Source organism: Lynx rufus, unplaced genomic scaffold (genome assembly GCF_022079265.1).
Source record: "Lynx rufus isolate CCGP_SWC_20201006 ecotype Redwood Valley unplaced genomic scaffold, mLynRuf1.p SCAF_15, whole genome shotgun sequence".
Classification (NCBI taxonomy): Eukaryota; Metazoa; Chordata; class Mammalia; order Carnivora; family Felidae; genus Lynx; species Lynx rufus.
The window spans coordinates 52736039-52763226 of record NW_025814829.1 but is presented as its reverse complement, the minus strand read 5'-3'; the positions used below and the strand labels follow the sequence as shown (position 1 = coordinate 52763226).

The following is a 27188-nucleotide window of genomic DNA, read 5'->3' as shown; positions in this document are numbered from 1 at the left end:
TAGAAGGGTCAGGTCAGGGTGTCATGAACAGAGTTGAGGAAGACCAAGATATTTAATATTGCTAAGAATATTTTTAAAAAATCCTACTTTTTTCATTTCAGAAAACCATCAGTAATTACAGAAAAAAGAACAATTCTCCCCCTGTGTGTATATCAACACACATGCATTACACCTTGTCATATATTGCATATTAAATATTTTTTTAATGTCTATTCATTTTTTCAGAAAGAGAGAGACAGAGAGAGAGAGCAGGTGAGGGGCAGAGAGAGAGGGAGACACAGAATCGGAAGCAGACGCCAGGCTCTGACCTGTCAGCACAGAGCCCAACGCGGGGCTTGAACCCACAAACCAGGAGATCGTGACCTGAGCCGATGTCGGTTGCTTAACCATCTGAGCCACCCAGACACCCCCCAATTGCCCTCCTTAATGCCCATCACCCAGTTAGGCCATCACCCCACCCAGCAACACCCCACCAGCAATCCTCAGTTTGTTCTCTGCATTTAAGAGTCTCTTCTGGTTTGTCTCCCTCTCTGTTTTTATCTTACTTTTACTTCCCTTCCCCTATGTTCACCTGTTTTGTTTCTTAAATTCCACATGAGTGAAATCATATGACATTTGTCTTTCTCTGACTGACTTATTTCACTTAGCATAATACCTTCTAGTTCCTTCCACGTCGCAAATGGTAAGATTTCATTCTTTCTGATCACCGAGTAATATTCCATTCTATACAGACATGCCACATCGTCTTTATCCATTCATCCAGACTGGCATCTGGAACTTTACCCACTTGGAGAGCAGAACTGCGTATTTCTTCATCGGCATAGAAATTCAATAAATGTTTTTTGGAGTGAATAACAGACCAACTAAAAGAATGAATCAGCAGCCCCGGGAAGAAAGGGGAGCGAAAGGTACGTTTAAGACGCTCGTGGAGAATATTCCTGGGACATTACAAAACTACCCGCCTAATTGCAGAACTAGTAAAATTGGCTCCATTGCAAAGTCCAACATTCGGCTTTCCTCCCCCTTCCCGTCACACAGCCAACTCCAAGTGCTTCCTTCCCTCCTCTTCCCGGCAGGAGAGGAGGCTGGTCTTTAAAGGTCCTTGAAGGCAGGGATGGTGTCGGTCCAGTTCTGCATCTGTGTGTCACACATCTGGCATTGTGCACGGTATGCTGTAGGTGCTCAATCAACGCGGAAGGAACGTGGGCCGCGAGGGCGGCGGGCTGGAGTCGGCAGGCTTCGCGGGGCGACGCCTGGTCGCAGAGCCAGGCTGGGCGGCCCTTAACCCCCGAGCGGCCCGCCCCCTACCCCTGGCCGCAGCCCCCGCCCCAAAAGCCAAGGGGCGCCTGCGCGGGCGGCCGCCAGGTGGGCAGGTACCTGGGCGGGGCGCGCCGTGGTTGGCGGGCGGCGGCGGCGGGCCCGGCACCCGGAAGAGCCGCCGACTCGAGCGCAACAGGCGGCCGAGCGGGGCTGCGCGGCGCCGACCGGGCCCGGGATGGACAAGCTGAAGAAGGTGCTCAGCGGCCAGGACACCGAGGACCGGGGCGGCCTGGCCGAGGTGAGCGCGCCCGCTGCGGGCCAGCGGGAACCTTTCCAGGCTTTCCTGGAAAGCAGCGCCGCCCGAGTGCGTCCTGCCCCCGGTCGGCCGGGCGCGGGTCCAGCGCCCCCCCCCCCTCCTCCCCGCGCCGCCACAGGTGCCGGGCGCTCTGCTCCGGGCGGCCGGCCTGTGCGGTGCGCTGTGGCCCGGCGCCCCCTGAGCGCTCCCCGCCCCGCAGCCCCGCTCGGGAGGGCGGCGCCGGAGCAGAACCGCGGGAACGCCCGCGGGGCCAGGCGCCGTCTCGGGGTTCTCCACCCGCTCGCCCCCCAGCCCCGCCGGCCTCCCCGGGCTCCGGGGCCGGGCCAGGCCGGAGTGCGTGCGGGCCCCCGAGAGCCAGGCGGAGGGAGCCGCCTTCGGGGAGGTCGCCTGGGCCCGGCGACGGTCCCGCAGCCTCCCCTGCCCGCTGCCCCCGCGCGGCGGCCCTTAGTTGTGCGCCTGACCCCCCCCCCCCCCCCACCCTTGGTCACCTCTGGTTGTTGTGGCCCGTCTCCACCGCCGAACCGTGTTGTGTCTCTGGGCCCCCAGTCTGCATATAAACGCTGCAGGCGCCCGGGACCTCGTGAGGCTGCCTGCGTGTTCGCGGGACCGTTCCCGTGGGAGGGTCCCGTCCAGCTGCGGTCTGCGCAGCCGCACAGAATGTTCGTTTCCTATTTCGAGCGCTTTTTCGCTCCTGTTTTCCTTTGTGGAAGGCAAAGTAACATTTTACGTTTTTGGTGTGTATTCCGCGGGCCTCGGTTTCCCCAGCCGGAAAGTTCTAGTTCTGTACACATGAAACTGGGTGATTTCTAAAAACTCCTCCGCAGTGCCTAATCACGAAGAGCCACCCGACGAGTTTTTTAATTGATGCCTCACCTTCATAAATACACCTTCAACCTTTAGTTTCAGAGGGCTTCTTTCTAAAAGTATAGGTCTTAGGTTTTCCATAAAGGATTCCAGGGAGGAGGAAGGAAGGAGTGGTACCTTTGAAAGCACAGGAATGATCAGTATTCCTTTCTCACCTTCTGGTTACCAGCCGGGTTTCCTCCAACAATTGTTAGCTTTTCTTTATTTTGGCAAGAGCCTTTCTTTTCCCAATCCCAGAGTCAAAGAGACCTTTGTTCTAACTGCCAGACAGCTTGTGAGCAGATTGCCTGCAAATTCTATCCAGGTGCCTTTTTTTTAAAATGTTTTTCTTTCCTTATTTTGAGAGAGGGAGAGAAAGCGCTTGCATGCATGCTCGCAAGCAGGGGAGGGGCAGAGAGAGAGGGAGAGAGAGAATCCCAACCGGGCTGCACGCTGCCAGCACAGAGCCCGACGCGGGGCTCGAACTCACAAATGGTGAGGTCATGCCACGAGCCGAGGTCAAGTGTCAGATGCTTAACTGACTGAGCCACCCAGGCTCCCCAGTAGGGTGACATTTGGATGGAAATTCAGCTTGAGAGACTTGTGGAACCAATGTCCCTTTCCTTTCTGAAGGAAGAAACCAGAACTGCTTGGAATACTCCCCTTTTCCCAAATGGAAGTTAGGCCATTCTGTAGCAGTGCCGGCCACACCTGGAAGAGCATCTGGTCCTTCTCTTCAAGCTTCTGGTTTGACAGGAAGTTTGGAGAGCTGGTTGAAAACAGGTTCCTGAGTTGGGAGCAGTCACGGTTGAAGGGGTTGCCAATCTAGTGACTCTTGCAGCTTCTGCCACCCCTTCCTTCCTCCATCAGCGGGTGGAAATGCTGCTGGCCGCTTTCCCCCCCACCCCGTTGCTGGATGGAGACTCTGATGGCCACATGAGGTGAACCTTGTGTGAATACGCTGGGGTGGTTGGGCAGGAGGCAGGACCTTTGGTCTGAGTGGCAGCTGCCTGTCCCCAGCTTGGAGCAGCGGTGGCCACTTTCATCGGGTGGACAGACTCAGAAGGCCTCTGGCGTGACTGCTTGGCTGTCCCCTTTGACATGGGGGGGGCGATCCCTGGGGAGCCACCTGCAGGCTCCCCTGTTTTAGCAGAGTTGTTTTTGGAAATCTTGGCATCCTTTGAACCTAATCATGGTAGCAGAGAGTCAGAAGAGTAGGGCAGTCATGAATTAACTGGGATTTGTCTCACCCTTGGGTGACTTGGCCGATGCCAGCACCCTGCGGCACACCTGTGTCTGCCAGGAGTGAATACATTCAGCCGGAGCCCGACACAGACGAGAGCCTCAGTCCTTCGAGGTCTCAGGTGCCGCTGGGAGCAGCTCCTGCCGAAGCTTGGCTGGTTGATGCAGGAGACGATGCCCAGCGGACCCAACTGCCTGAGCGCCTGTCCCTGTCTTGTCCCCGTTTCCTGGGCCCCTGCCTGGTGGAGCCCATGCCTTTCCAGTTGACCTCGTCCTGCCTGGGCGGCTCTAGGGTCTGCCGCCTTGCATCACTGGGCGGGAAATGGTTTGTGCGGCAGGTGGAGAGTTCCCACCTCTGCAGATGTTCATCCAGAGGGAGGCTCGGTGACTTCTCATGTGCTGCTGGAGAGGAGATTCATGGATGGATAACGAGCTGGAGTCCATGACTCTCGAGGGCTCTTGGAGCTCTGAGTGAGTCGGATTCTTTGTTCCTGCCTTCCGCACTACCTCTAATTATGTGCTTCCTGGGCGCCTGGGGGGGCTCAGCTGGTTAAGCATCTGACTCTTGTTTTCTGCTCAGGTCATGATCTCGCAGTTTGTGGGTTCGAGCCCCACATCGGGCTCTGTGCCGGTAGAGCAGAGCCTTCTTGGGATGCTCTCTGTATCCCTCCCCTGCACTCTCTCTCTCTCATCAAAAAAATAATTACATGCACCTTGGTTTTGGTGCTATGATACGCATATATGTGTATGTAATTAGTTTTTTTGAAAATTTCAGGTCGTCGAGGCATCTTCGTTAAGCTGGGGCACCAGAATAAAAGGCTTCATTGCGTGTTTTGCTGCAGGAATTGTCTGCTCACTGCTGGTGAGATGTCCCTCTCCTCGCTCGGTTTTTCTCCACCCCGGCCCTCCTTCCCTCTGTCGTCTTCTCTTTCTGTGCCCTGCCTTTTCTGTCTGGCGCTTCATGAGACGTGTGGATAAGAGAGAGAGGTTGGGAGGTGCTGAGGAAGGCGGGGAGGAGAGCGTGTTTCTCCGTGGGCTCTTGCTTGTGTGGCCGTGGCAGGAGGGGGTCCTTGTGTGCAAACACCCTGTGCTTTATTTTCTAGGGAACTCTTCTGCTCTGGGTCCCCAGAAAGGGACTGTACCTCTTCGCGGTGTTTTACACCTTTGGTAACATCGCATCGATTGGGAGGTAACAGTTTTTTTGTTTCTTTTTTCTAATCTAAGCGTAGCCGGTCACGGGATGGGAAAATGGGTGTGGATTGTGCTGGAGGGAGGAGGAGGATGCTTTCGTAGTTCTAAGGATTTGGTGGGAAAAGAGGTCGTTAAAATACATCACGTCCAAAAAAAAAATATATATACATCATGCCCATATCCTATCCCTTCAGAATACTTTTGTATCGTAGTTTATTTTGTTTATTTTTTTTGTGTGTGTTTTAAATATAATTTATCGTCAAATTGGTTTCCATACAGCACCCAGTGTGTTAGTTTATTTTTGAAGTCCCCTGGGATATAGTTACTGTTGTGATTTTGTGTCTGAGGGAACCGTGCACGGAGCCGTTGAATGGTTTCTTCGGGGTTGACCTCACAGCCCTCTTGGCGCCCTGGCCTGCTACGGCCAGAGACTTGAGTGGTGATTTGGGCGACAAGGGCCCAGCGGGCCCGAGGCTGCAGATGGGCTGTATTACTATTCTGCCCGCTGAACACCATCTTGCACCTGGCTCTTGGCGCCTGAGGTCAGGGCAGCCCATTCTGCACGCGGCAGGTGCCCAGATACCCCAGGTCAAGTGCAGTTCACGCTTCAGCCACACCTTCGTGCTGACAGCATAGTCCTGCTCTGAGCTGGGAGTGCGGGCCTGACTATATGGTCCTCCTGGAGCCTGAACTCCGTGACCTTTCCTCTCCCTCCTCCTTCCCCTGCGTCTCAGTGAATGGTCTCAGAGTCCCAGGTGTCCAAGCCGTGGCCCCCGTTATTACTCACCGTGGCTTGGTGCCGACCTCTTATTGGCTTCTTCTTGGTCTCCGTGGCTATTGTCCCTGACTGATCGACTCACATGCTCAGTGAGTAAGCCCTGATCACACCCTGGGCTGGGCTCTGAGCTCTCGCAGACAAGTGTGGATTGGGTCCTCCTGCAGTGGAGCTCACTGGCCAGCCAGGCGGACATGAACTGGTAACATAATTGGGCATGGAGAAAGGGGGTGCTCAGGGAGGGGCAGCTGCCATCATCTGACCCAGGGAGCCAGGGAAGGCTTCTTGGACGTGGTGACCCTCGTGCTGCTCTTAGCTCTGGCATGTGTCACTTCCCGTCTGAACTCCTGCAGGATTCCTCTGCTGGCTTCTCTGCCTCCTTTATTGTCCCTCCCCAGGCCATTTTCCACAGAGCTGTAGAGCCATTCAGTGACCTCCCTGCCTAACTGTCTGTAGTGGTGCCTCATTTCCGGCACAGGTGTGTGCATGCAGGAGGGGCCCTTCGAGATGTGTCTTCACCCACTTCCACTCCCCAGCCAGGCTGACCTTGCAATTTCCCGAAACTTCTTTGTGCCCATTCTGGGGCTAATTTCTCTGCCTGGAGTGCTGCCCCGTCTGTCTCTCCCTCTCTGTGCCCCACCCCCATCCTTTTGCTCGCTTGTCAAGACTTTGCTCAAAAGTCTCCCCTCCTTCGAAACTTCTTTCTCCTTGTGACCTCTCCCCACCCCACCCGGAATCAATGACCTCTTCTTTCATATGGGGTTCTGTGTACCCCAGGTATATTGACACGACAGCGCGGATAGCATTTTATTACACTGGCTTGTTAAAAGTCTCTAAGCCACTTGACAAGGGCTGCCTCTGTCTTAACTGTCCGTCTCTAATTGTTCCCAGACCTAGTTTTGGTTTTAGCCAGAAATGTTAACCAAATGAGTGAGTCTTTGACTCTGGTTACCTTCTAAGAGCTTTATGAAGGCTTAAGATAGTAAAACGCTGGCTCACTGAGGTGTCTAATCTCGTCTCTAAAGCTCTCTCACATACTAACTTTTGGACGGTTTTGCTCTGGGCAGACAGTGTCGGCTGTAATGTAGTCTACAGATTGACCATAAATACAGGAAGGAGTGTGTTGTTAGTCCAGAACTATTTAGCAAACCCTAATGGGGTCAGCTCTTCACTGCCTGCGGAAGTAGCAAAGGGAGCCGATGATTATTTCCGGGGTGTGGCTAGGAGTTTATGGCTTTGCCTATAATGTGTTATATTTTCGTAGGTATGCTGCATTTAATTTTGAATGCCAGCCTTGGCTCTCCTTGTTCACTGTTGGCTAAAATACTTAAGAGTGCAACTATGTCGGGCGCCTGGGTGGCCCAGTCGGTTGAGCGTCCGACTTCGGCTCAGGTCATGATCTCGCGGTTTGTGGGTTCGAGCCCCGCGTCGGGCTCTGTGCTGACAGCTAGCTCAGAGCCTGGAGCCTGTCTTCAGATTCTGTGTCTCCCTCTCCGTCCCTCCCGTGCTTCCTCTCTCTCTCTCTCAAAAATAAATAAAACAAACAAAAAAAAAAAAAGCGCAGCTATGAATTCAGGTTGAAAGTTACTGGCAGTTTACAGAGACGTAGACCTATGTTTTAAATTTGTTGTTTTACCATCACCCAGTAGCTAATGTTATCTGCCGGTTGGCTTGTTAAACACTGGTTAATACCAGTTACTCCCCAGGGTGACGCCACATGGGGCATTTCTGCCAGGAACCCAGACACATGACAGATATGACCCTCAGGGGCTAAGCATGACGGTCTGCTTGTGGTTCCTCTCACAGGCCACCTCTCAAGTTCCACTCCTCCTGAAAGCACACTAGGGATTTCTTTTGGAGCTTTGGATCCAATAGATGGGGGTTTGAATGCCAGCTCTTGAAGTTCCTAACTGTGAGATTGTGGATAAATAAGTTAGCCTTTCTAAGCTTCGTTTTCTCATCTCTGAAAATAAGTGTTATAACACCTAACTCACATAGTTGCTGAGGGATGGAATCAGGTCGGGGATGTCCTATCTGGCATCTAGCAAACATTGAACAAATAATAGATGATACCACCTGTAGAATTATTCTCTGCAGATTATGAAGAAAATGAAAGGCACTACTTTTTAACCTAAACAACCTCCACCTGTCAGATGTGGCTTTCCTTTTTTTTTTTTTCTTTTTTCTTTTAGAGAGAGAGAGCAAGCAGGGGAGAGGGGCAGAGGGAGAGAGAAATAATATCCCAAGCAGGCTCCATGTTCAGTGCAGAGCCGGACCCAGGGCTCGATCTCCCAACCCTGAGATCATGACCTGAGCCCATATTAAGAGTCGGCCGCTCAACGGACTGAGCCACCGAGGCGTCCCTGTGGTTTTTCTTTTTAAAATTACCCGAGTGTTTGGTTTGTTCATTTGTTTCCATGGGTAGGACGGTAAGGAGGCAAGGCAGCACCCCTTAGAGGGGTCCTCTAACCTGGTGGCTGCGACAGACCTCCATGCACTTACTGCCTGATGCGCCGGGGTTGGGGTGGGGGGGAGCTTGGATAGGTAACAGATCCTTCCGCCATTCAGTTTTGTCATCTGCCAAGTAAGTACGATGCTTTCCTGTCCTCAGCCCTACAGTTGGCAAAGGATTCCGTGACAGTGATGCACCCGAGGCCCTTAAGCACAGTACTTGGCATGTAGTGAGAACTTTTCACATGATGGCATGTGAGAGACAGACAGAGTGCAGGTGAGGGAGGGGCGGAGAGAGCTGTCAGCACAGAGCCCTACCTGGGGTTCGAACTCACGGACCGCGAGATCATGACCGCGCTGAAGTCGGACGCTTAGCCGACCGAGCCCCCCAGGTGCCCCCACACGTCGGCTGCTCTGACTGCTGTGATTACCGCCAGTCACCTTGGGGGAGGGGATGGGGGGCAGCTTGGGGTTCTGTTCTGGGCTGAAGGCGTGTGTACGTTTCCCTCTTAGCACCGTCTTCCTCATGGGGCCCATGAAACAGCTGAAGCGAATGTTCGAGCCGACGCGCCTGATTGCGACTGTCATGGTGCTGGTAAGGTCTGCCTTTTAGCTGCGCTTGTCAAATGGCCGTTTTTATTTCCGCCGTATGGGATTTTTCTTGTCTTAAACCTAAAGACCGCTTTTCGTTTTCCTTTCGTCTTGACTCACTGCCTGATGCTGGTAGCCACCGTCACTCAGGGAGAATTCGGGGTCTGATAATTACCCCCTTGCTGTGGCAGTTGGTGTTAGGGTCCTGCCGGCTCTGCACCCAGAGGGATTGTGAAATTGGCCATACTGATGTGGTAGTAAGAGAGCTGGGACACCCTCTTGGGGACGGGGGGAAGCCACGCACAGGCAGAGCTTAGTGGGAAGAACCCGGAAAGAGAGAGGGAGTGTGGGGGCGGGGGCAAGGGCAGAGAGAGAATCCCAAGCAGGCCCCGGGTTGTCAGCACAGAGCCCCGTGTGGGTTTCCATCTCGCGAATGATGAGATCGTGACCTGAGCGGTAATTAGGAAATCAAGAGTCAGACGCTTAACTGCCTGAGCTGCCTAGCGGCCCCATTCGTCCGTTTTTCTGACACGGGTCTGCTTTCTTTCTTTCTTTCTTTTAAAAAAAAAAATTTTTTTTTAATGTTTATTTTTGAGACAGAGAGAGCATGAACGGGGGAGGGTCAGAGAGAGGGAGACACAGAACCTGAAACAGGCTCCAGGCTCTGAGCTGTCAGCACAGAGCCCGACGCGGGGCTCGAACTCACGGACCGCGAGATCATGACCTGAGCCGAAGTCGGACGCTTCACCGACTGAGCCACCCAGACTCCCCTTAAATTTTTTTTTAATGTTTATTTATTTTTGAGAGAGAGCGACAGCACAGCAGGGCAGGGGCAGAGAGACAGGGAGACACAGAATCCGAACCAGGCTCCAGGCTCTGAGCTGTCGCACAGAGCCCGACGCGGAGCCCGAACTCACGGACCGCGAGATCACGACCTGAGCCGAAGTTGGACGCTCAACCGATTGAGCCACCCAGTCTCCCCAATCCAGTTGTTTTTAATCCACATCAGTTTTTACTGGCCGGTTTCGTTTCCTGGGGATTTTAACTCTTCTGCCAAACATGGGTAACTCGCAAGCCTCCACGTGGGTCCAGTGCTTTGCAATGAAGGATGCCTTCGGTTGCCATGATCGTCACGGAATCGGGTCACTGCAGCGAGAGAAGCATCGTTAACGTTTGCCAACGGTGAAGTCTTAACAGTATTTTTCTCCGTGTTGTTGCTGTATTAATTCGTGTTTTCCCTCTCTCTCTAGCTGTGTTTTACACTCACCCTGTGTTCTGCCTTCTGGGTGAGTGTGCATTTTAATTTCCCTTGCCCTTTCTGGTTTATGCCCCTCGTCACGCACTGTGCGGTAACCGTTGTTTTCTTTCAGTGGCATAACAAGGGGCTCGCTCTCATCTTCTGCATTTTGCAGTCCTTGGCCCTGACGTGGTAAGTGCTTTTTACGTAGCCCCCTCCCACCTCCATCTCTGACTAGTGCAGCTGAAGGAGATTAAACTCCACGTGGTGTGGGTAGGAGGAGAGAAAGACACAGACACTTCAACTTAAGGATTCTCCATGATTCGAGTGAAGTCAGGCCCCGGAGCCAACAGGTGGCATTAGTGGTCTTGGGTGGTCAGGGGAGGCCGATCGTTTGCCCGGTGGGGCATTTTTGTGCGGGGCTCACGGTTGATTTTGAGATGTGATAAATGTGACTCAGTCACTTATGTCCGGTCAGAGCAAGGACGATGAAGCGTTACAGGGGCTGGTAGGAGGAGGCTGTGAGTCAGGGAGACATCGAAGGAAAGGAGAGCGGTACGGAAGTCATGATGTTACGTTTGTGATGGAAGGAGTCATTCAGCGGAAGCACAAAGAGGGAATTGTCAGCAGGAGGTGAATGGTGAAATGGAAAGCCACGCGGCTGTGGGCGATGGGACCAGCATGTGCACTGGAGGCCGGTTGGCAAGGCCGGGGTGCTGTCAGTCAAGAGCCACGCACGGTGATCGGGCGCTGGAGACCCCGTTATTGGGGGCCGGTGGTGGGGCTGCAGGTTCGGGCCCTTTCAGATGGGTCCAGCATCGGAGGGAGAGGGTGGTGGAATCGATGGCTTCTGAGACGTTTCTGTAGTACTTCCGGAGTTTGTCAGGGGATGATTCGTGCCTGCCTCAGCAGTTTCTATGGTGTGCTGATCCACTTGGGAAAGTAAGAGGGTTTGCTCTAGGGCAAAGGGGACAGGGCCGCGGAATGGCTGTGCCCCTGCTCGCCAGACTGCAAGCTGAGCACCCGTCCCTCCCTTTCGTGATTTTGGACTTCTGAATAAATAGACTTCCCAAATGCTTTTTGGGATTTGCTGTGTCCACAAATGAACGAGCTTCCGTGTACGGGAGTATGAGAAGAACGATGGCCTGATTTTTAATGACACACGTTCCGGGAGTAGGTGCCGGAAGGGTCAGGTTTCATGACTTATGTTTTATTGTGGTTTCTTCTGGGGGCCGAAACTGGTACCCACACGCACATGCCTTTCTGATAGACTGAATTCGAATCCAGTTTTCAGAGGCTCAGCATTCATATGGGCTCAGGCAGATGGCCATATCCCTGCCAGGACCGACGGTGTTGTGCTCTTTGCGGGCCGACCAACTCACTCCCTGCCTGACACACGGGCCTGGTCCGTTAGGGTTGTTGCCTCCTCCCTGCAGGGTCCTCCTCTCAGAAGGGGCTGAGCCAACTGGGCTCTCGAAGAATCATAGCATAGCTTGCTTATGTTTTTATCCGTTGAGCAGTTGGTCGTGGGTTTTTTTCTTTCTGTTCTCTTTTCTTTCAAGCTTAATAGGAACAGAGCAGAAAATTATCCCTGTCAGTTACACTCTGTCGAGGATTTGTAAATATTAGAGGACAAGTGATCAGGGTTTTACTTGGTACTGTTTCAGAATAGGGCTCTGTACCACCTGGATATGTGGGATTTGCTGGCTTATTTGGTTACAGCAGTGACCTTGTGAGGCTGAGGGGACAGGGTTGCTTCCACGTGGGTCTTCTGCCCTTCTTCTCTGGCCACAGACGACCCTACCTCCGTCCCCACCTGAACGTGTGGCACAGCTCATGTTCACGTGTGGGTGCGAGCGTGCATGTGTGTGTGTGCGGCCTGCACGCTGGGGAGGGAGAGGGTCACAGCTCAGGGCCCGTTCCTCCCGGTGTGCGATCTTCCACTCCCTCCGTCTAATTTCCACTTGTGTTTGTTTTCGTTGCAGGTATAGCCTTTCCTTCATTCCGTATGCAAGGTAAGACAGACTGTATTTCGGACTGTAACTTCCGTCCCTTGGGGCTGATGGTATGTTCGCGAAGGGCGTTTAGTTCAGAGCGCTTTCAGAGAGCACATATTACCTTCATTGAAATTCTTTGAGACAAACAGGTAAATGTCATATACCTGTTTTGTAGATTAGGAAGCCGAGGGCCCTCTCCACCCCGCTCCCCCATGTTTCAGGGACAACAGGCGCTGACCCAGGACCACCAGTTCCGGTGGCGTGAACATTCTCCTGTGATACAGAGTGTGTTTGTGCACACGATCACTCTTTGTAACTTGTAGCTTTGCGGAGATCTGCAAGGGGAACGCCACTTTAATATCACCGAGGAAGGCGGGCGGGGGTGGGGGGTGTCTAAGCTCATGCCCGTTTTCTCGCGGTGTCATTGAGAGTGTCTGAGAGGAGTTTACAGACGGAATATAAGCAGGGCCAGTTCTCGCAGGACCAGGGTTTCCTAAGTAGCAGTGTGACCTCGGGCAACTTGCTGGACCCCTCTGGCCTTAGTGGACTCAGTGGACAAGCAGAGCGTTGGACCAGATCACCCCCCCTTCCAGCTTCCACACCGCCTTCAATTGGCACTTCAGCCATGGGCCTCTCAAAACTGTGATCTTTGCCTGACTCTGTTCTCCGGCAACCATTCGATCTCCACTCATCTCTGTCACCACCTGTCAACTAAAAAAAGAAGGTTTTTCCTTAACCGTGGAGAAGAAAAATCGCATGGGAGCGGGGAAGGAGGGAGAGCAGCCCTGCGTCTTCACGCATTCTGAGTGTGCTGCTGACAGGGATTTGAAGACGCCGGGGGGTGTCCGACGAGAGGTTCACAAGTCCATCAACACAAGGGCAGCCGTGTGGCTCGGGAGCGGGTTCTAGGGGAATAACAGGAAAATTCAGCCTGCTGACCCAGCCGGTTCGGGGAGATGGGGGGCTGTCTTGGGAAACTAGGTTTTTGCATGAAATAAGCCTGAGCCTCCAGTGGGGTATTTACCAGCTTTGCCAACAGGGTGAACGTGTCATCGTGCCCGGACCAGTAGCCTAGTTTGCAGGGCCCGGTGCGAAATGTAAATGTGGGCTCCTTGTTAAAAAGATGACGGAGGATTTCACGATGGCAACCACGGGGCATTAACCTAGGCGTGGAACCTTTGAAGTAGGCGGCCCGGTGCAACTCTCTACACGTCTCTTACCCATGAAGCTGGGCCTGCGTGGTGCCGTTCTTCAAGGGTTGCAGACTTGACCTGGATAGGCATTTCTGGAGCTTAGGCACAAGTGATGACCGAATGATAGAAAGCTACTTGTAGCAGTGAATTTCGTGTGCTGACTAGTAGGGCAGGAATCACAGAGAGAGGCCCTGCGCTCCCACAGTGTTCCACAGAAATAGTGGTTACGTGGTGGAAAAGGCTTCTGTGGTCAGATACGTTTGGGTAGAGGTTAAGCAAAATTAGGTGGTCGTTCCGGGTCCTTGAATATGTTGTGTGTGTTGTCAGCTGCCATGAGGGATCTTACTTGGTTGTAAAACCCTTTCTTGTGCAGAGCATCTCCCAGGACTACAGGACAGAACATATCTTAAGAAATGCAGCTCTAGAAATTATCTTCGTATTAAGACACAGCGCCCGCTCATGCAAATGCATGCACTTACCCCTGCCTGCCTCCGTGACTCCCAGTATCCTTGGTGTAGGTGCAGCGGAGAGCAGAGGGACTGGGGTGGGAGCCCTGGCACACAGCCGGGTTTGGTGGGGCTGGGACAGTATTTGGGTACCCACTCTTTCCTTCCACGCTGGACACTGAGTTCTGAGGAGTAAGTACCTGGTGCAGGCCTAATACAGCAGGTTAATACACTGTCAGTCACTCCAGAGAGCCCCCTATGCTAGGGAGCTCCTGACAGCCGTCCCTTAGCAGGTTTCTGCTGCTTGCTTAGGACGAAGAAAGGCCCTGGTGACTATTTGATCTAATGTTTTCAGCGCGTAGAGTGATTCTGGTTGATATTAAAACGCACAGTCCTAAACTCTTGGTTTCTGATAATCTCTACTTTTTCCCCTGTCTTCTCCTTTGGTTATCATGAATGGCTATCAGTTATTAAATACCTACTCTGTTTGGTGTATTCGTTCCTGCGGCTGGTCTTTAGGGTGAGAGGGACACCCCCTTTTACAGATGAGGAATCTGAAACTCAGCAAGACAAATAACTTGCCCACAGTAACACTGATTTGGAGCTGAGGTTTGGTGCCAGGTAGAGTGACCCCGTAGTGCAGGTGCTTTCTGCTCCACAGGGTGCTACTCTGGGTACCCTGGAAATCTGAAGGAGGGGCTTTACCGCTTACAGGGCCTTTGGGGTGATGACCTCTCATTTATCTCTGTGCTTTTCCTCCTAGGGATGCCGTGAAGAAGTGTTTTGCTGTGTGTCTTGCATAACCCACGGTCCGTTTTTGCAAAGCTTTGGAAGAAGGCACCATGCCCGGAAGCTGGTGGACGGTTTTGTAAATACCTTCTAAACCTCTTGCAGACACGTGCCTTTTCTCTCGCAGCCGCGTGTTGCTTGTGAGCCGAACATTGGAGGGCTGCTTTTGGAGGCAGTGTTGGTTTCGCAGACCCAAACGTCTGTAGCACGGTGTGAGAGATGGGTTCTGGATCTTAGGGAGTAGAATATTTCTCATGCACCTGTTTCCCCTTTGGACGGTGTTCCCCTGGAGTCTCACAAATAAAAACCTCGTTAAGCAGCAGCAGATAAGCCTTGGGGAGCCAGTGATTCCCCAGGGGATGACAGGCAGCGCCATCAGAGAAGGCAGGGGTGCGACAATAAGGGACAGAGTTTGGGGGTCAACGGGGACTTGGTAGACTTGCCCTCAGCGTGGAGACCATCCCCCCCCGCCGCCGCCGTCTCACACAGTGTGGACGTGCTTCTGGTCTGGGGTCTGGGAACCAGTGGTTCTCTGCGGTGACCTCTGTATACAAACCCGTGGAAGGCCTGGTCGTGGAGTGACCTGGAAAAGGAGCGCTTTTTGGTGACACGTGTTGTTTTCAAATCTGAATGTCAGCCTTCTTGGTCTTCTGATTCCACACCTGACGATGATATTTCAGTGCACACTCTTTTTCTCTTGAGGTTTCCTTTCTCCCCCTTACCCCACCCCCCAATCTTTCCTCATGACCTCTTAGAACTAGACTGGGGACAGAGCCGCGACAGAACACACACAGTTTGCTTTTGCACAAGAGCTGACAGGAGGTGAAAAATCTCGCTGCTCCCTACTGTATTTTTTGTTTTTTTTTCCCATTATCTATAAATGTTGCTTTTAAACTGATCCCATTTTCCATTCTGCCCTGGAATGGGGCCACGGGTGAGTGGGTGGGAAGACAGAGCCCCACTGTGGGGCCCGCAGGAAGGAGGCACGCCTGCCCAGTGACCTTTAAACAAGTGCCAGTGTTTGCACTCGAGCCCCAGGCGCAGACACCGGGGCGGGACGCCGTGGACCGTCGGGTGTTTCCGTTGCTAGCCCCGTCTACACACAGGGTGCATTGTCCCCTGGGCTTCGTCTGGTCCTCACGAGAGCCTGGTGACAAGGAGGTGATGGCTCTGTCACTGGGCAGTCCAGGAAAGCAGGCTCAGAGAGGTTAGCAGATTTCCCTAAAGCCACAGCCCGTGGCAGAACTGGGCCCGGAGCCTGGGTGCCCCAGCTCCAGTCTCCTCCACGACCCCGCGTTTCCCAGTGTGGCTCTGGAGGTGCCTCCTCTAACTGTTTTGCCTGTTCTGTTTTCACCAGCCAAGCCCGTGCCTTTTCCGGTCCCGTTCTCTTTACGTCACTGCACTGTCTCCTGCCCAGCCTCCCTTTGGGGAAGCTTCCTTCTGGATCCGTAGGATCTCCGTTGTTCCTTTGTGTGCCCTTTCAGCTCCTCCTCGCTGCCTGACCATCATAAATACCCTGCCTTGATGGCCAGAGTTCTTGGCATTGCAGGGCCTCTAAAGCAAGCCCACAAGTGAGGTGTCTTCGGGGTCGCCTTTCTGTTCTCCACCCAGGTCTGGCTAGCCCACTCGGGTTCTGGCTCCGGGACCTCCAAACCAGAGGCTGTGATGTCCACTCGTGGTCTTCTTGCTTGTGGCCAGTTGCTAAATTCGTTCTCCTGTTGCAGCTGAGAAGCTGGGACCTCGGAGCTGCTAGCGTTTTCCTCCGAGCTGCGAGGTATGAGCTGGCCCGATAGGGCCAGCGTGAGGGAGCCAGTCTTACCCAGTCCTCTCTAGGCTGTGGAGGGCACCCTGTTTTATCCCAGGGTCCCTAACCTGCCTTCAGCCAGAAAGGGAAGTTATGTGCTACCTTCTGGCTTTTGTGGAGCCCTTTCACACCTGCGGCGGCTCTAGGAGGTCGCTCAGATCTCAGAAGTGCTCCAAGAAGGGGCCCAGAAGAGGTCAGGAGTGTCCATTGCTCCCTCTCTTCGGAGCTGATGTGAGGCTAGCCTGTCTCTACGGGCTCCAACCAGCCTGGAGTAACTGAAAGGCTGATCCCTGTGACCCTTTTCAATGTCTGGACTGGACTTTGTGGGACACGAGGTCGAGACACCCTTTGAGATGTCACCAGGGCTGTGTAGCTTGGTGGTAACGGATGTGGGCTTTAACGGCCAATGGGTCTGTGTGTGTCGTGACTCAGTCACGTGCTGGTGTCAGGTTGAACAAGTTACTTGAGCTCCGTTCCTCACTTTGCTTATCTGTTTAGAAACAAAGGAGATAACAGTTCCTGCTGGATCTTGGTAGTACATCAGTGAGCTGTGTATCAGGTGCTTAGCCCAGGGCCCAGGATAGGTACAGGATATCTCTGTGAAAGGAAGGTATTATTACTTAGTCCCAGAGATAACAGGTGACCTTTGAAGGGGACGGGATGAATGTCCCTGACGGCTAACTTATCTAAAAAAATATTTATCTAGCATTATGTCTAGCACAGTAGACGTGGCCATGCATTGTCTCCTGTAATATTCGCAGTGACTTTGCAGGCTGGTGGCCCTGTTTCCGGCACCGAAGAGAAGGAATAGCCTCAGGGCAGTGGTCCCTCCAGGTCTCACCAGTAGAGGGCGCGGGTTCTTGCGTTAAAGCACCTGCTATGCCCTAACGTGTGGCCTGCGACCGGTTGGCGCGCACACAGCTCCGTCTGGACAGTGTTGGCAGCTTTTGGATGATCCCGTCTTTCAGAATCTTCCAGACTCCTGCATTTCCCTTCTGCCACCTCCCCCTTTGGTTTTCCCTACTTGTTTCTGCCCACTGCACTGTGGGAGGAAGAAATCCATGTCAGATCCGCTGAAATCTGTAACCAGGCAACAGTTCTGGTTGTAAGCACCCTCTTTGGGGGGGGCTAGTGGGGAATTAGAGTTTGGACCCCATGGCCGGCAGGCTGGCGGCCGTCTTGGCTTCCCTGCCTGCCGTCCTGCCTGTTCACTGCTGGGGGAAGCAGAGGTCGTTGCATTTTTGGAACGAAGGGAACCATTGAGGCCACTTTTTTTGCGCCTGGGAAGTATGCTCCCCAAGGGGGTGCCTCCAGCTGCATGGGAGCAGTGCCCCCAGTGCTCTTCCCTCTGCTCCCCAAGGCTGGACAGCCGTCCCCCCACCCTCGGAGCCTGCCGTTGGACCCCCTGCCGCCCGTCTCACCACCTAGGAGGTTTCCCTTCTGCCCACCGACAGTGCTCAGAGGCAGCTTTGGCTGCCAGATGGTGTGTGTGGCCGTGCCCCGCCCTGGCCACTGCTGCCCGGGCCCGGCTGGCTGTTCCCTGGGAAAGTGGGACACCGTCCCCACCTGGGCATTTCCGCTGGGCTGCTGATCTCAGTGCTCAGAGCCTCTCTCCCTCATTGTTGTATGGGGACTTCGTGGGGTATCCCTCTGAGGGTCCCCTCCCTCCCACCCCCATCAGGGTGCGCTCAGGGAGCAGGAAATCAAACCATGAGATGCATCTAAATCAATTACTTTGGATACTTCCATTAGAAAAGGTCAGGAAGAAGTAAGGCACACCCTGGGAACAGGGTGTGGGAGATACTGGTTTGGCCGCTTCTGCTTTTGAGAGCTCCAGGAGCGTGACTGGTGTGGCCGTGTGTCCCTTGGGGGACTGAGTTAGGAAACTGAACTCAGCCCTCGGGTTCCCGTGGCTGTGGGTTCCCTTTTCCGTGGGGCAGCCCACACCGGGGCTGGCTGCCTCACCTCTTCCCTCCAACAACACCCAACCAGAGTCAGCTGCGGGATTACAAATTAGTTACAAGTTTACAACTCATCCTGGACCTCGTTTTCAGCAAATGAAATGCTCATTTTCATTTTCAGCCAATGAAGAAAACCCATGTTTGTAGATTTTTGGCATAGTTTTCTTGATTTTTAAAATCTAAAAAATGTTTTGGATGTTTTAAGATGTCCTGTAGTTTTTCTCAGATAACAGTTTATAAAAAGCTAACAGACCTACATCTGAAGTTAAATACAGATTTATATCTGAAACTCTTGATAGGATATTAACAAAAGAATGTAGGATGTTTGACTTTTTGGAAATTCTTATTGAAAAACTTGGGAGATTAAATCGCGTGCCTTTAAATCACGTACCTTCTAAGTCACAGTTCATGAATTTTATGAAATTCTGAGATCTGGGGCATTTTTAGTCGAGTAAAAAGTGTTTTGTGGTTTATTTGAGCCCGGTTCCTTCAGGACAGGCTGTGTAGTCCCGTCTGGGCCGTTTCCAGTTCTATCACAGGCCACCCTGCGAGTCCCTGCTACACCAGGCTTTGTTCTTGGTCGCTCAGGGATTCGTGGTGCAGAAAGGCCTCACGAAGCTCAAAAACTCATGCTGACAGGGATCTGACCCTAAAGCTTGTGGGCAGAGCCTGGTGAGGCAGAAGGGAGCCGCGGGGCCCTTGTTCAATGCACACCGACCAAATACAATTCCATTCTTCCTAGCAGGAGCTGATAGGCTGTTGATGGGCTGAGAAGTGCACAAAACATTTTCTGTGGACGGGATGAGCTGAAAGCAGGCAAGAGCGAGTTCACTAGGCAGGTGATAGGTAGTCCTCTAGGACCAGATGCGGCTATTTGAAATGAAAAGTCAGTCCACAGCGTTGTCGTAAACAGCTGATGCTGATGTGTGTATTTACCACAAGGTAACCAAAAAACCTTCGCGGACAAACATTCCCCGATTAAGGGGGCTGCCTGGCCTCAACATCCTTTGAGGTATCCTTGAAGACCAAATAAAGACGTATCTGGGCAGAGTGTTGTCCTCTGTCTGTTGAACTTCCGTACTGCAGCTAGTGAGCCTTTACTTGTAAGTACAAGTGAATCTTGGCATTTGTTGGACACCCTAAAGGAGAAGTCTAGTTGACTTTCAGTTTCGTGGTCCTTCTGCTGTGAAGAGTGTTTGTGTTGCCTTTTTCAATGTTTGCTTGACTTTGCCACTTTGAACAAGGAAAGGAAAAATGTTAAATCCTCCCAGCTCTGATCTTTTGTGGCTTTTGTAAATTCTGATTGTGAAGCTGGGGATAAAGATGTTCAAAGCCCGTGGATAATTTACATGCCTTCAGAACATTGTGCCTGTTGTAATACCATGAGCTTTTAAAACACTTTGTTAAAACATGAATCGATTTTTGCAATTGTATAGAGATATTCAACTAATTTTGAATGCTGCTGATTGCATAACTGAGTTTTTTAAATCCAAAAATATATTCTTGTCTGCTACTTTTCCTACCTTGAGATTCTGTTTCATACAAGTGTTTCTTTTTTTTGCTAATGCATTTCAAAGGGAAAGAATTTTGCGAACGATGAAGCTGTTTTTTCCCCCAAAGCATTATAAAACTGTTCTTAATTTTTCTTCTCTTGCTTTTTGTTTCCTTCTCCAATAAATGATTGCATTATGGTCTTTAATAAATCTAATACTGTCTCGTATTCATGTTTGTTTTCCCGGGAGTCACTAAGCCAAATGAAGGTTGTATGACTGCAAGATAAGACCCTGCCCTCATTTTGCATTCGTAGTACGCAGCATGCATTGTTAAGCACTTAAAAGTTGTTTTTGAGCTAACTTGGTATGTAGTCGTCTTTCTCCAATGACTTGGGGATAACATGGCTCTAAGTTTTGAAGAGTTTTGAAGGTAAGAAATGTCAAACGTTTTTGTTTTGTTGGAGTATTCCTACACACCTAGCTGGTTTAGTCACTGCCTAAACTAGTTTGTATCAAGTTGTTCATAATATTTCGCTATTCTTTTAGTGTTCTAGGATTTGTAGCTATGGTTGTTCTCTCTTTGCCGATGATACTGGTAATTTGTGTCTCCTTGCTTTATCTTGGTCAGTCGGGCTTAACATTTATGATTTTATTGATCATTTCAAAGACAAACTAGTTAAAAAGTTTTGAGCAGATATTTAAAAAAAATTTTTTTTAATGTTTATTTTTTTGAGACAGAGCGTGAGCGGGGGAGGGGCAGAGAGAGAGAGGGAGACCCAGAATCCGAAGCAGGCTCCAGGCTCTGAGGTGTCAGCACAGAGCCCGACACGGGCCTCGAGCTCATGGACCATGAGATCATGACCTGAGCTGAAGTCGATACTTAACTGACTGAGCCACCCAGGTGCCCCAAAAGTTTTGAGCAGACATTTGACAAAAGTATATGAATGGCCAGCCAATACCTCTTCTACTGTGTTATCATTATATAAGTTAAAGCAGGTAAAACCCAAACCTAGGCTAAAAATACATGCTTCGGTGGTAAGATTATAATGAAGAGTAGGACTTTACACTTCATTTGCATGGAGTTAGGATAGTGATGACCTGAAGTATGAAGAGGTTGGTGATTGGGGAAGGGACACTGGAGGAGGGCTCTGGGCCCTGGTTGTCCTGTTTCTTGATCAAGTGGTAACTTACAAGGTGTTCACTCCGATAAATCATTACACTTGTCTTTTTTGTGTATGTGCACTTTTATAATGTGTTTGGTTTCATTGATTTTCACTGTTGTCTATTTTTTATTTAATTGGTTTCTTTTCTTACCTTTGTTTCTTTCCTTATACTTTGGGTTTAACTTTTCTAGCTTTTTAAGGTGGGAGCTTAAATAATTGCTTTTAGATCCTCCTTCTCTTCTAATATAACTGAATACCATAAATTTCCTTGGAAACACAGCCTTGGTTGCATCTCACAAATTTTGGTATGTTGTGTTTTTCAGTTTAATAAAGTTCAAAATATTTTCTTTTTTGCCTTTTTATTATTACTACCATCCACCTCTGGACTGCCTCCACAATCCCAGCTCACCACCCCGCCTTTTCTCCCCTTCCCCCTCCCCCTGCTTCTGGCTTCACCACCTCCTCCCCTCCCTGTCTTTCCCTACCCCAACCTCACACCATATCTCCACTCCCTGCCCCTCCCAAACATGGCCTCGCCCAGTTTAAGATATTCTGCTTCCCTATAATTTCTTCTTTTACACAATGATTGCTTAAAATCTTTTTTTTTTTTTTTAAGTTTACTGATTTTGAGAGAGAGAGAGAGGGGGAGCAGGGGAATGGGGGTGGGGTGGGGAGAGAATCCCAAATAGACTCTGTGCTGTTAGTGCAGAGCCCCACGTGGGGCTCAAACTGAACGAACCGTGAGATCATTGCCTGAGCTGAAAGTAAGAGTCAGATGCTTAACCACCTGAGCCACCCAGGTGCCCCTTGACCCATCGGTTACTTAGATATGTGTTTAATTTTCCGATGTTTGGGGATTTTCCAGATACCTATTACTGGTTTGTAATTCTGTTGTAGTCAGCAAACATATTTTAAATGATTTTCATCCTTTAACGCGTACTGGGAGTTGTTTTAGGTTCTGCATATTGTCTATCTTGGTGGATGCCCCATGTGTATTTGAAAAGAATGCATATTCAGCAGTTGGGTGGAGTGTTCTATAAATATCAATTAGGCCAGTTGGTTGGCAGTGTTGTTCAAGTTCTTTAAATTTTTTTTTTTTCAACGTTTATTTATTTTTGGGACAGAGAGAGACAGAGCATGAACGGGGGAGGGGCAGAGAGAGAGGGAGACACAGAATCGGAAACAGGCTCCAGGCTCTGAGCCATCAGCCCAGAGCCCGACGCGGGGCTCGAACTCACGGACCGCGAGATCGTGACCTGGCTGAAGTCGGACGCTTAACCGACTGTGCCACCCAGGCGCCCCTCAAGTTCTTTAAAAAATATATTTGTGTAATGTTTATTTTTGAGAGAGACAGAGACAGAGCATGAGAGGGGGAGGGGCAGAGAGCGAGGGAGACACAGAATCCAAAGCAGGCTCCAGGTTCTGAGTCATCATCACGGAGCCTGATGCGGGGCTCGAACCCACGAGCTGTGAGATCATGACCTGAGCTGAAGTTGGATGCTTAACTGACTGAGCCACCCAGGTGCTCCAGTGTTGTTCAAGTTCTAACCATACTGATTTTGTCTATTTCTATCAATTGTTGAGAGAGACATGAATTATAATGTGGATTTAACTATTCTTTCCATTCAATTAGTTTTAAAATACTTGTTTATTTTAACAACAAAAAAATAAAACACAGAAACAAAATACAAAACACAATAAGGTATGGCTCGAATTATTTCAAAGTGATGGTATAACCACCACCCAGGTCAAGAAATAGGATATTGTAGGGGCGCCTGGGTGGCTCAGTCGGTTAAGCGTCCGACTTTGGCTCAGGTCATGATCTCATGGTTTGTGGGTTCAAACCCCATGTTGGGCCCTGTGCTAACAGCTCACAGCTTCCTTTGGGTTCCTTCTCTCTCTGTCTCTCTCTCTCTCTGCCTCTCCCCTGCTTGCACCCTTCTCTCTCCCTCTCTCAGAAATAAACATTAAAAAAAAAAAAATAGGACATTGCCAGCATCTCAACTTTCCCTTATGCTCCTGGCCAGTTACTACTTCCTTTATCCCACCTTCAAAGATGACTATCGTGGCATTATAGTGTCACTTCCTTGGTTTTCTTCAGAGTTGTTTTTTCCTTTTGCTTTTTTTAAAGTTTATTTTGAGAAAGAGAGAGAGGGAGCACATGAACGGGGAGGGTCAGAGAGGACCAGAGAGAATCCCAGTGCAGAGCCCAACACAGGGCTCAAACTCATGAACTGTGAGATCATGACCTGAGCTGAAATCAAGAGCCAGATGCTCAACCAACTGAGTCACCCAGGCGCCCCTCTTCCTTTCAGTTTTATTGAGATTTAGTTGACACACAGAACTGCGTAAGTTTAAGGTATACAGCATCGTGATTTGACTTAGATATATTGTAAAATGGCTATCACAATAAGTTGACATCCATCATCTCATGTAGATACAAAAAAAAAGGATAAAAAATTTTTTTCCCGGGGCGCCTGGGTGGCGCAGTCGGTTAAGCGTCCGACTTCAGCCAGGTCACGATCTTGCGGTCCGTGAGTTCGAGCCCCACGTCGGGCTCTGGGCTGATGGCTCAGAGCCTGGAGCCTGTTTCCCATTCTGTGTCTCCCTCTCTCTCTGCCCCTCCCCCGTTCATGCTCTGTCTCTCTCTGTCCCAAAAATAAATAAACGTTGAAAAAAAAAATTTTTTTTCCCTGTGATAAGAGCTCTTAGGATTTATTCTTGGCAACTTTCGAATATACCATCCAGTAGTGCTAACCGTAGTCATCATGCTATACATTACATCTTCAGTACTTTTTTTTAATGTTTATTTTGAGAGAGAGTGTGGTCGGGGAGGGGCAGAGAGAGAGGGAGAGAGAGAGAATCCCAAGCAGGCTCCTCACTGTCAGCACAGGGCCCAACGCAGGGCTCAACCCCATGAACTGGGAGATCATGACTTGAGCCAAAATCAAGAGACAGACCCTTAACTGACTGAGCCACCCAGGCGCCCCTTCAGTATTTATTTCTAACTGAAAGGTCGTACCTTATGACTACTTACAATTTTCCCGCCTCCCATCCCTACCTCTGATAACCACAAATCTGATCTCTTTCTATGAGTTTGGTTTTAGATTCCACATATAAGTGTGACATGACAGCATTTGTCTTTCTCTGACTTATTTCACTTAGCACAGTGTCCTCAGGGTCCGTCCATGTTGTCACAAGTAGCAGGCGGCTGAACAGTATCCGTGTGTGTGTGTGTGTGTGTGTGTGTGTACCCACCATGTTTTCTTGATCTTTTCAACCATTCATGGACACTTAGGTGGTTTTCATGTCTTGGCTTTTGTAAATAATGCTGCAGTGAACGCAGGGGTGCATTTATCTCTCTGACAGGGCTTTTGTTTCCTGGGGTTTTAATTCTCAGAAGTGGAATTACTGGATCGTATATTTAGTTTTTTGGAAAAGTCCAAAGTACACTTAAAAATCACAGTTAAAAGTAAACTTAAAAACAACAACAGCGACTAATAATAATTCTTTTAACTGCATTAGCCTCTTGAATTACGTAGAAACAGGATTTGGAGTTACAAACCAAAGTAACGATAGCGCTAGCTTTTATGATAATCCTTTTTTTTTCTTTAAGTGTATTTAAGTATATTAGTGTCTAAAATGTAGAAAACAAAAGTGTAATTATAAACCATTCTTACAACAAAATTAGCTTTCATAGTTGCTCCTGTGTTTACACTTATCGAGATCTTATTTCTCCATTTAGTTTCAAGGTACCTTCTAGGACTTTCAAGGTACCGTCTAGGACTTTCATGTCACCTCTCAGGGCTCCCTTGGGTGTTCTTGCGGGGCAGGTCTAGTGGTCATGAACTGTCCTAGCTTTTGTTTATCTGGGACTGTCTTGATTTTGCTCTCACGTTTGAAGGGCAGTTTTGTTGGATATAGAATTCTCAGTTGACAGGTTTTTCTTTTCTTTTAGCATTAGAACATATTGGCTCCCTGTCTTCCAACCTCCCAAGTTTCTGATGAAAAATCTGATGATGATTTTACTGAGGATCCCTTGTATGTGATGATTCATTTTTCTCTCGCTTTCAAGAATCACTTGTTTTTCTTTGTCTTTTGAAAGCTTGATTGTAATGTGACTTGGTGTAGGTCTTTGAGTTCATTTTACCTGGAATTTGTTGAGCTTCTTGGGTGTTTATATTGATGTCTTCTCATCAAATTTGGGAAGTTTTCAGTCATTATTCAAGTAGTCTGTCTGTCCCTTTCTGTCTCCTAGGTCACCCACAATGCATCTGTCGGTCCAGTTGATGGTCTCCTAGCGGTCCCTTAGGCTCTGTTGACTTTTCTTCAGTCTTTCCTGTTTCTCAGTCTTGATTATTTCCCTTGTTCTGTCTTCAAGTTTACTAACTCTTCCTTCTGCCTGCTCAAATCTGCCTTTGATCTCTATCGCGAATTTTTCAATGATTGTACCTTTCAGTGTCAGAATTTCTTCTTTTTTTTAGGATTTCTCTTAAAAAATATTTTTTTTAATGTTTATTTATTTTTGAGAGAGAGAGACACACACAGAGTGTGGGCGGGGGAGGGTCAGAGAGAGAGGGAGACACAGAATCTGAAGCCAGCTCCAGGCTCTGGGCTGTAAGCACAGAGCCCGACAGAGGGCTCGAACTCATGAAAGGTGAGATCAGACCTGAGCCCAAGTCGGACACTTAACTGACTGAGACACCCAGGTCCTCCTAGGCTTTCTCTGTATTAATATTTCCATTTTGTTCACACATCATCTTCCTGATTTTCCTCCACATCTTCTTTTAGTTCTTTAAGCATCTCTAGGGTAGTTTAAAAATTTTTGTCTATCTATCTGTCATTAAGTCTTTTTCAGGGACAGATGCTGTTGAATTATTTCCTTTCCATGGGCCACACTTTCCTGTCCTTGCATTCTTTATGATTTTTTGTTGAACACTGGACATTTGAATATAGTAATGTGTTAACTCTGGAAATCAAATGATCTCTCCTCCAGGGTTTGCCATTTTTAGTTTTTGTGTTTTTGATTGTTGTAGGCTGTCTCTATGCCTAAGGTCAGCCTGAGGGGTAGTCTTTCCTGAGCCTTGGACATGCACTTTCTACCCCTCCCCACTCACGTGTTGTTTTTGAATGTCCTCGTCTTATAATGTATGGCTCCCAAGGGGGAAAAGAGAAGAATGACGGTGGGTGGGGGGAGGGTACTGGCCCTTTAAATCCCCAGGAAGTGACTTCAGCTGGAGGGGGGAGGGCTTACAGCAAGTGAGGCGGGCAGCAACAATGGCTGTTTACCTCTGTGATAAGGAGTAAGTAGCAATCAGCCATCAGAGCACAGATCTCCAGTATTTAGAGGTCACTGTCCTTTTCATCTACCCTAGCTTTCACAGGCCGTGGGTAGCTTCCCCGGAAACACGGCACAGCTGCCTGCAGGGTGACTGGGAGGTGGGGGGGTGGGGGGAGGAGGATGGGTGGCTGTTCTGTGCTAGGAGCTGAAATTTACTGAAATTCCCTGAAGTTTACTGTGGAAGCCTTCCCCTGGAAGTTGCAAGACTTCAACAGATTCCAGAGTTCCAAAATAGTTAGATTGTGCCAGTGCAATTGTTGTCTAGGTGGAAAGACAGATTTCTGGTTCTTTCTCATGTGCCATCTTCCTAGAATCTCCTCAGCAGTCCATTGCCTCTCTACTTTCATTGTTTCTGTTTAGAAGTCAGTTTTATGATACTCGGTGCGTCTTTTTTGAAGGCAAACTGTCTTTTCCCCCAAATCTTTGTAGTTTTCAGTATTTTACCATGATGTACTTGGATGTCAGTTTCTTTTCATGACCTTAGGGTTTTTAGGGGTTCGTGAACCTTTATCTCAATGTCTTTCATTAGTTTTGGAAAGGTCTTAAGCATTATCTCTCTTCACCTACTGCTTCTTAATTATTTCTCTTTTCCTTCTGGGAATCTCATATGAGGTCTCTTACCCTCCTTCCTGTTGTGCTTTAGTTCTTTTGTTGCTTCATACTTCAGTTCTAGATATTCTAGCCTCTTACAGTTTATGTGGTCTTCAGCTGTGTCTAATATATAGTTGAACCTATCCATCCTGAGTTCTTATTTTTGGTTGTGTTTTTTAGTTCTAGAAGTCCCATGTAGTTCTTTTAAGAATAGCTTTCACTTTCCTGCGGAAAAGCCCCTACACTGTCTTTTTTCTCCCTGATAATGGCCAGCGTGTGTCTGTCAAATCCATCATCTGAAGCCTTTGCAGTTGTTTCTAGTGTCCTTTGCTTTTTCTGGTTTTCGTGGTTTTCCTTTTGTTGTCTTTTCCCCCTGTCTGCCTATTTTCATCTTGTGCTAAGTGCTGCATTTTCAGAGAGCTTAGTTGAAATAATTTGCAGCCCAGGACCTTCCAGAGACAATTTACATGTGTTCTGGCAACTGGTTGGGGGTTACCAGCAACT

At 49.7% G+C, this 27188-nt stretch overlaps 1 protein-coding gene across 1 annotated transcript; it reads left to right on the top strand.

The window, feature by feature from the left end:
* Positions 1–1417: 1417 nt before the first annotated feature.
* Positions 1418–19816, top strand: SFT2D2 (SFT2 domain containing 2). Its single transcript, XM_047077054.1, has 8 exons — positions 1418–1558; positions 4437–4523; positions 4765–4850; positions 8592–8673; positions 9920–9955; positions 10040–10098; positions 11892–11921; positions 14306–19816. The coding sequence occupies exons 1-8, from the start codon at positions 1496–1498 to the stop codon at positions 14343–14345; spliced, it is 483 nt and encodes a 160-aa protein (XP_046933010.1). The 5' UTR covers positions 1418–1495; the 3' UTR covers positions 14346–19816.
* Positions 19817–27188: the final 7372 nt, after the last annotated feature.

Bases quoted from the DNA above. Each gene is read 5' to 3' on its own strand.
- SFT2D2 (XM_047077054.1), top strand. From the start codon at position 1,496: ATGGACAAGCTGAAGAAGGTGCTCAGCGGCCAGGACACCGAGGACCGG. The intron at 1,559-4,436 runs GTGAGCGCGCCC...TGAAAATTTCAG, and splicing joins ACCGGGGCGGCCTGGCCGAG to GTCGTCGAGGCATCTTCGTT. The intron at 4,851-8,591 runs GTAACAGTTTTT...TTTCCCTCTTAG, and splicing joins AACATCGCATCGATTGGGAG to CACCGTCTTCCTCATGGGGC.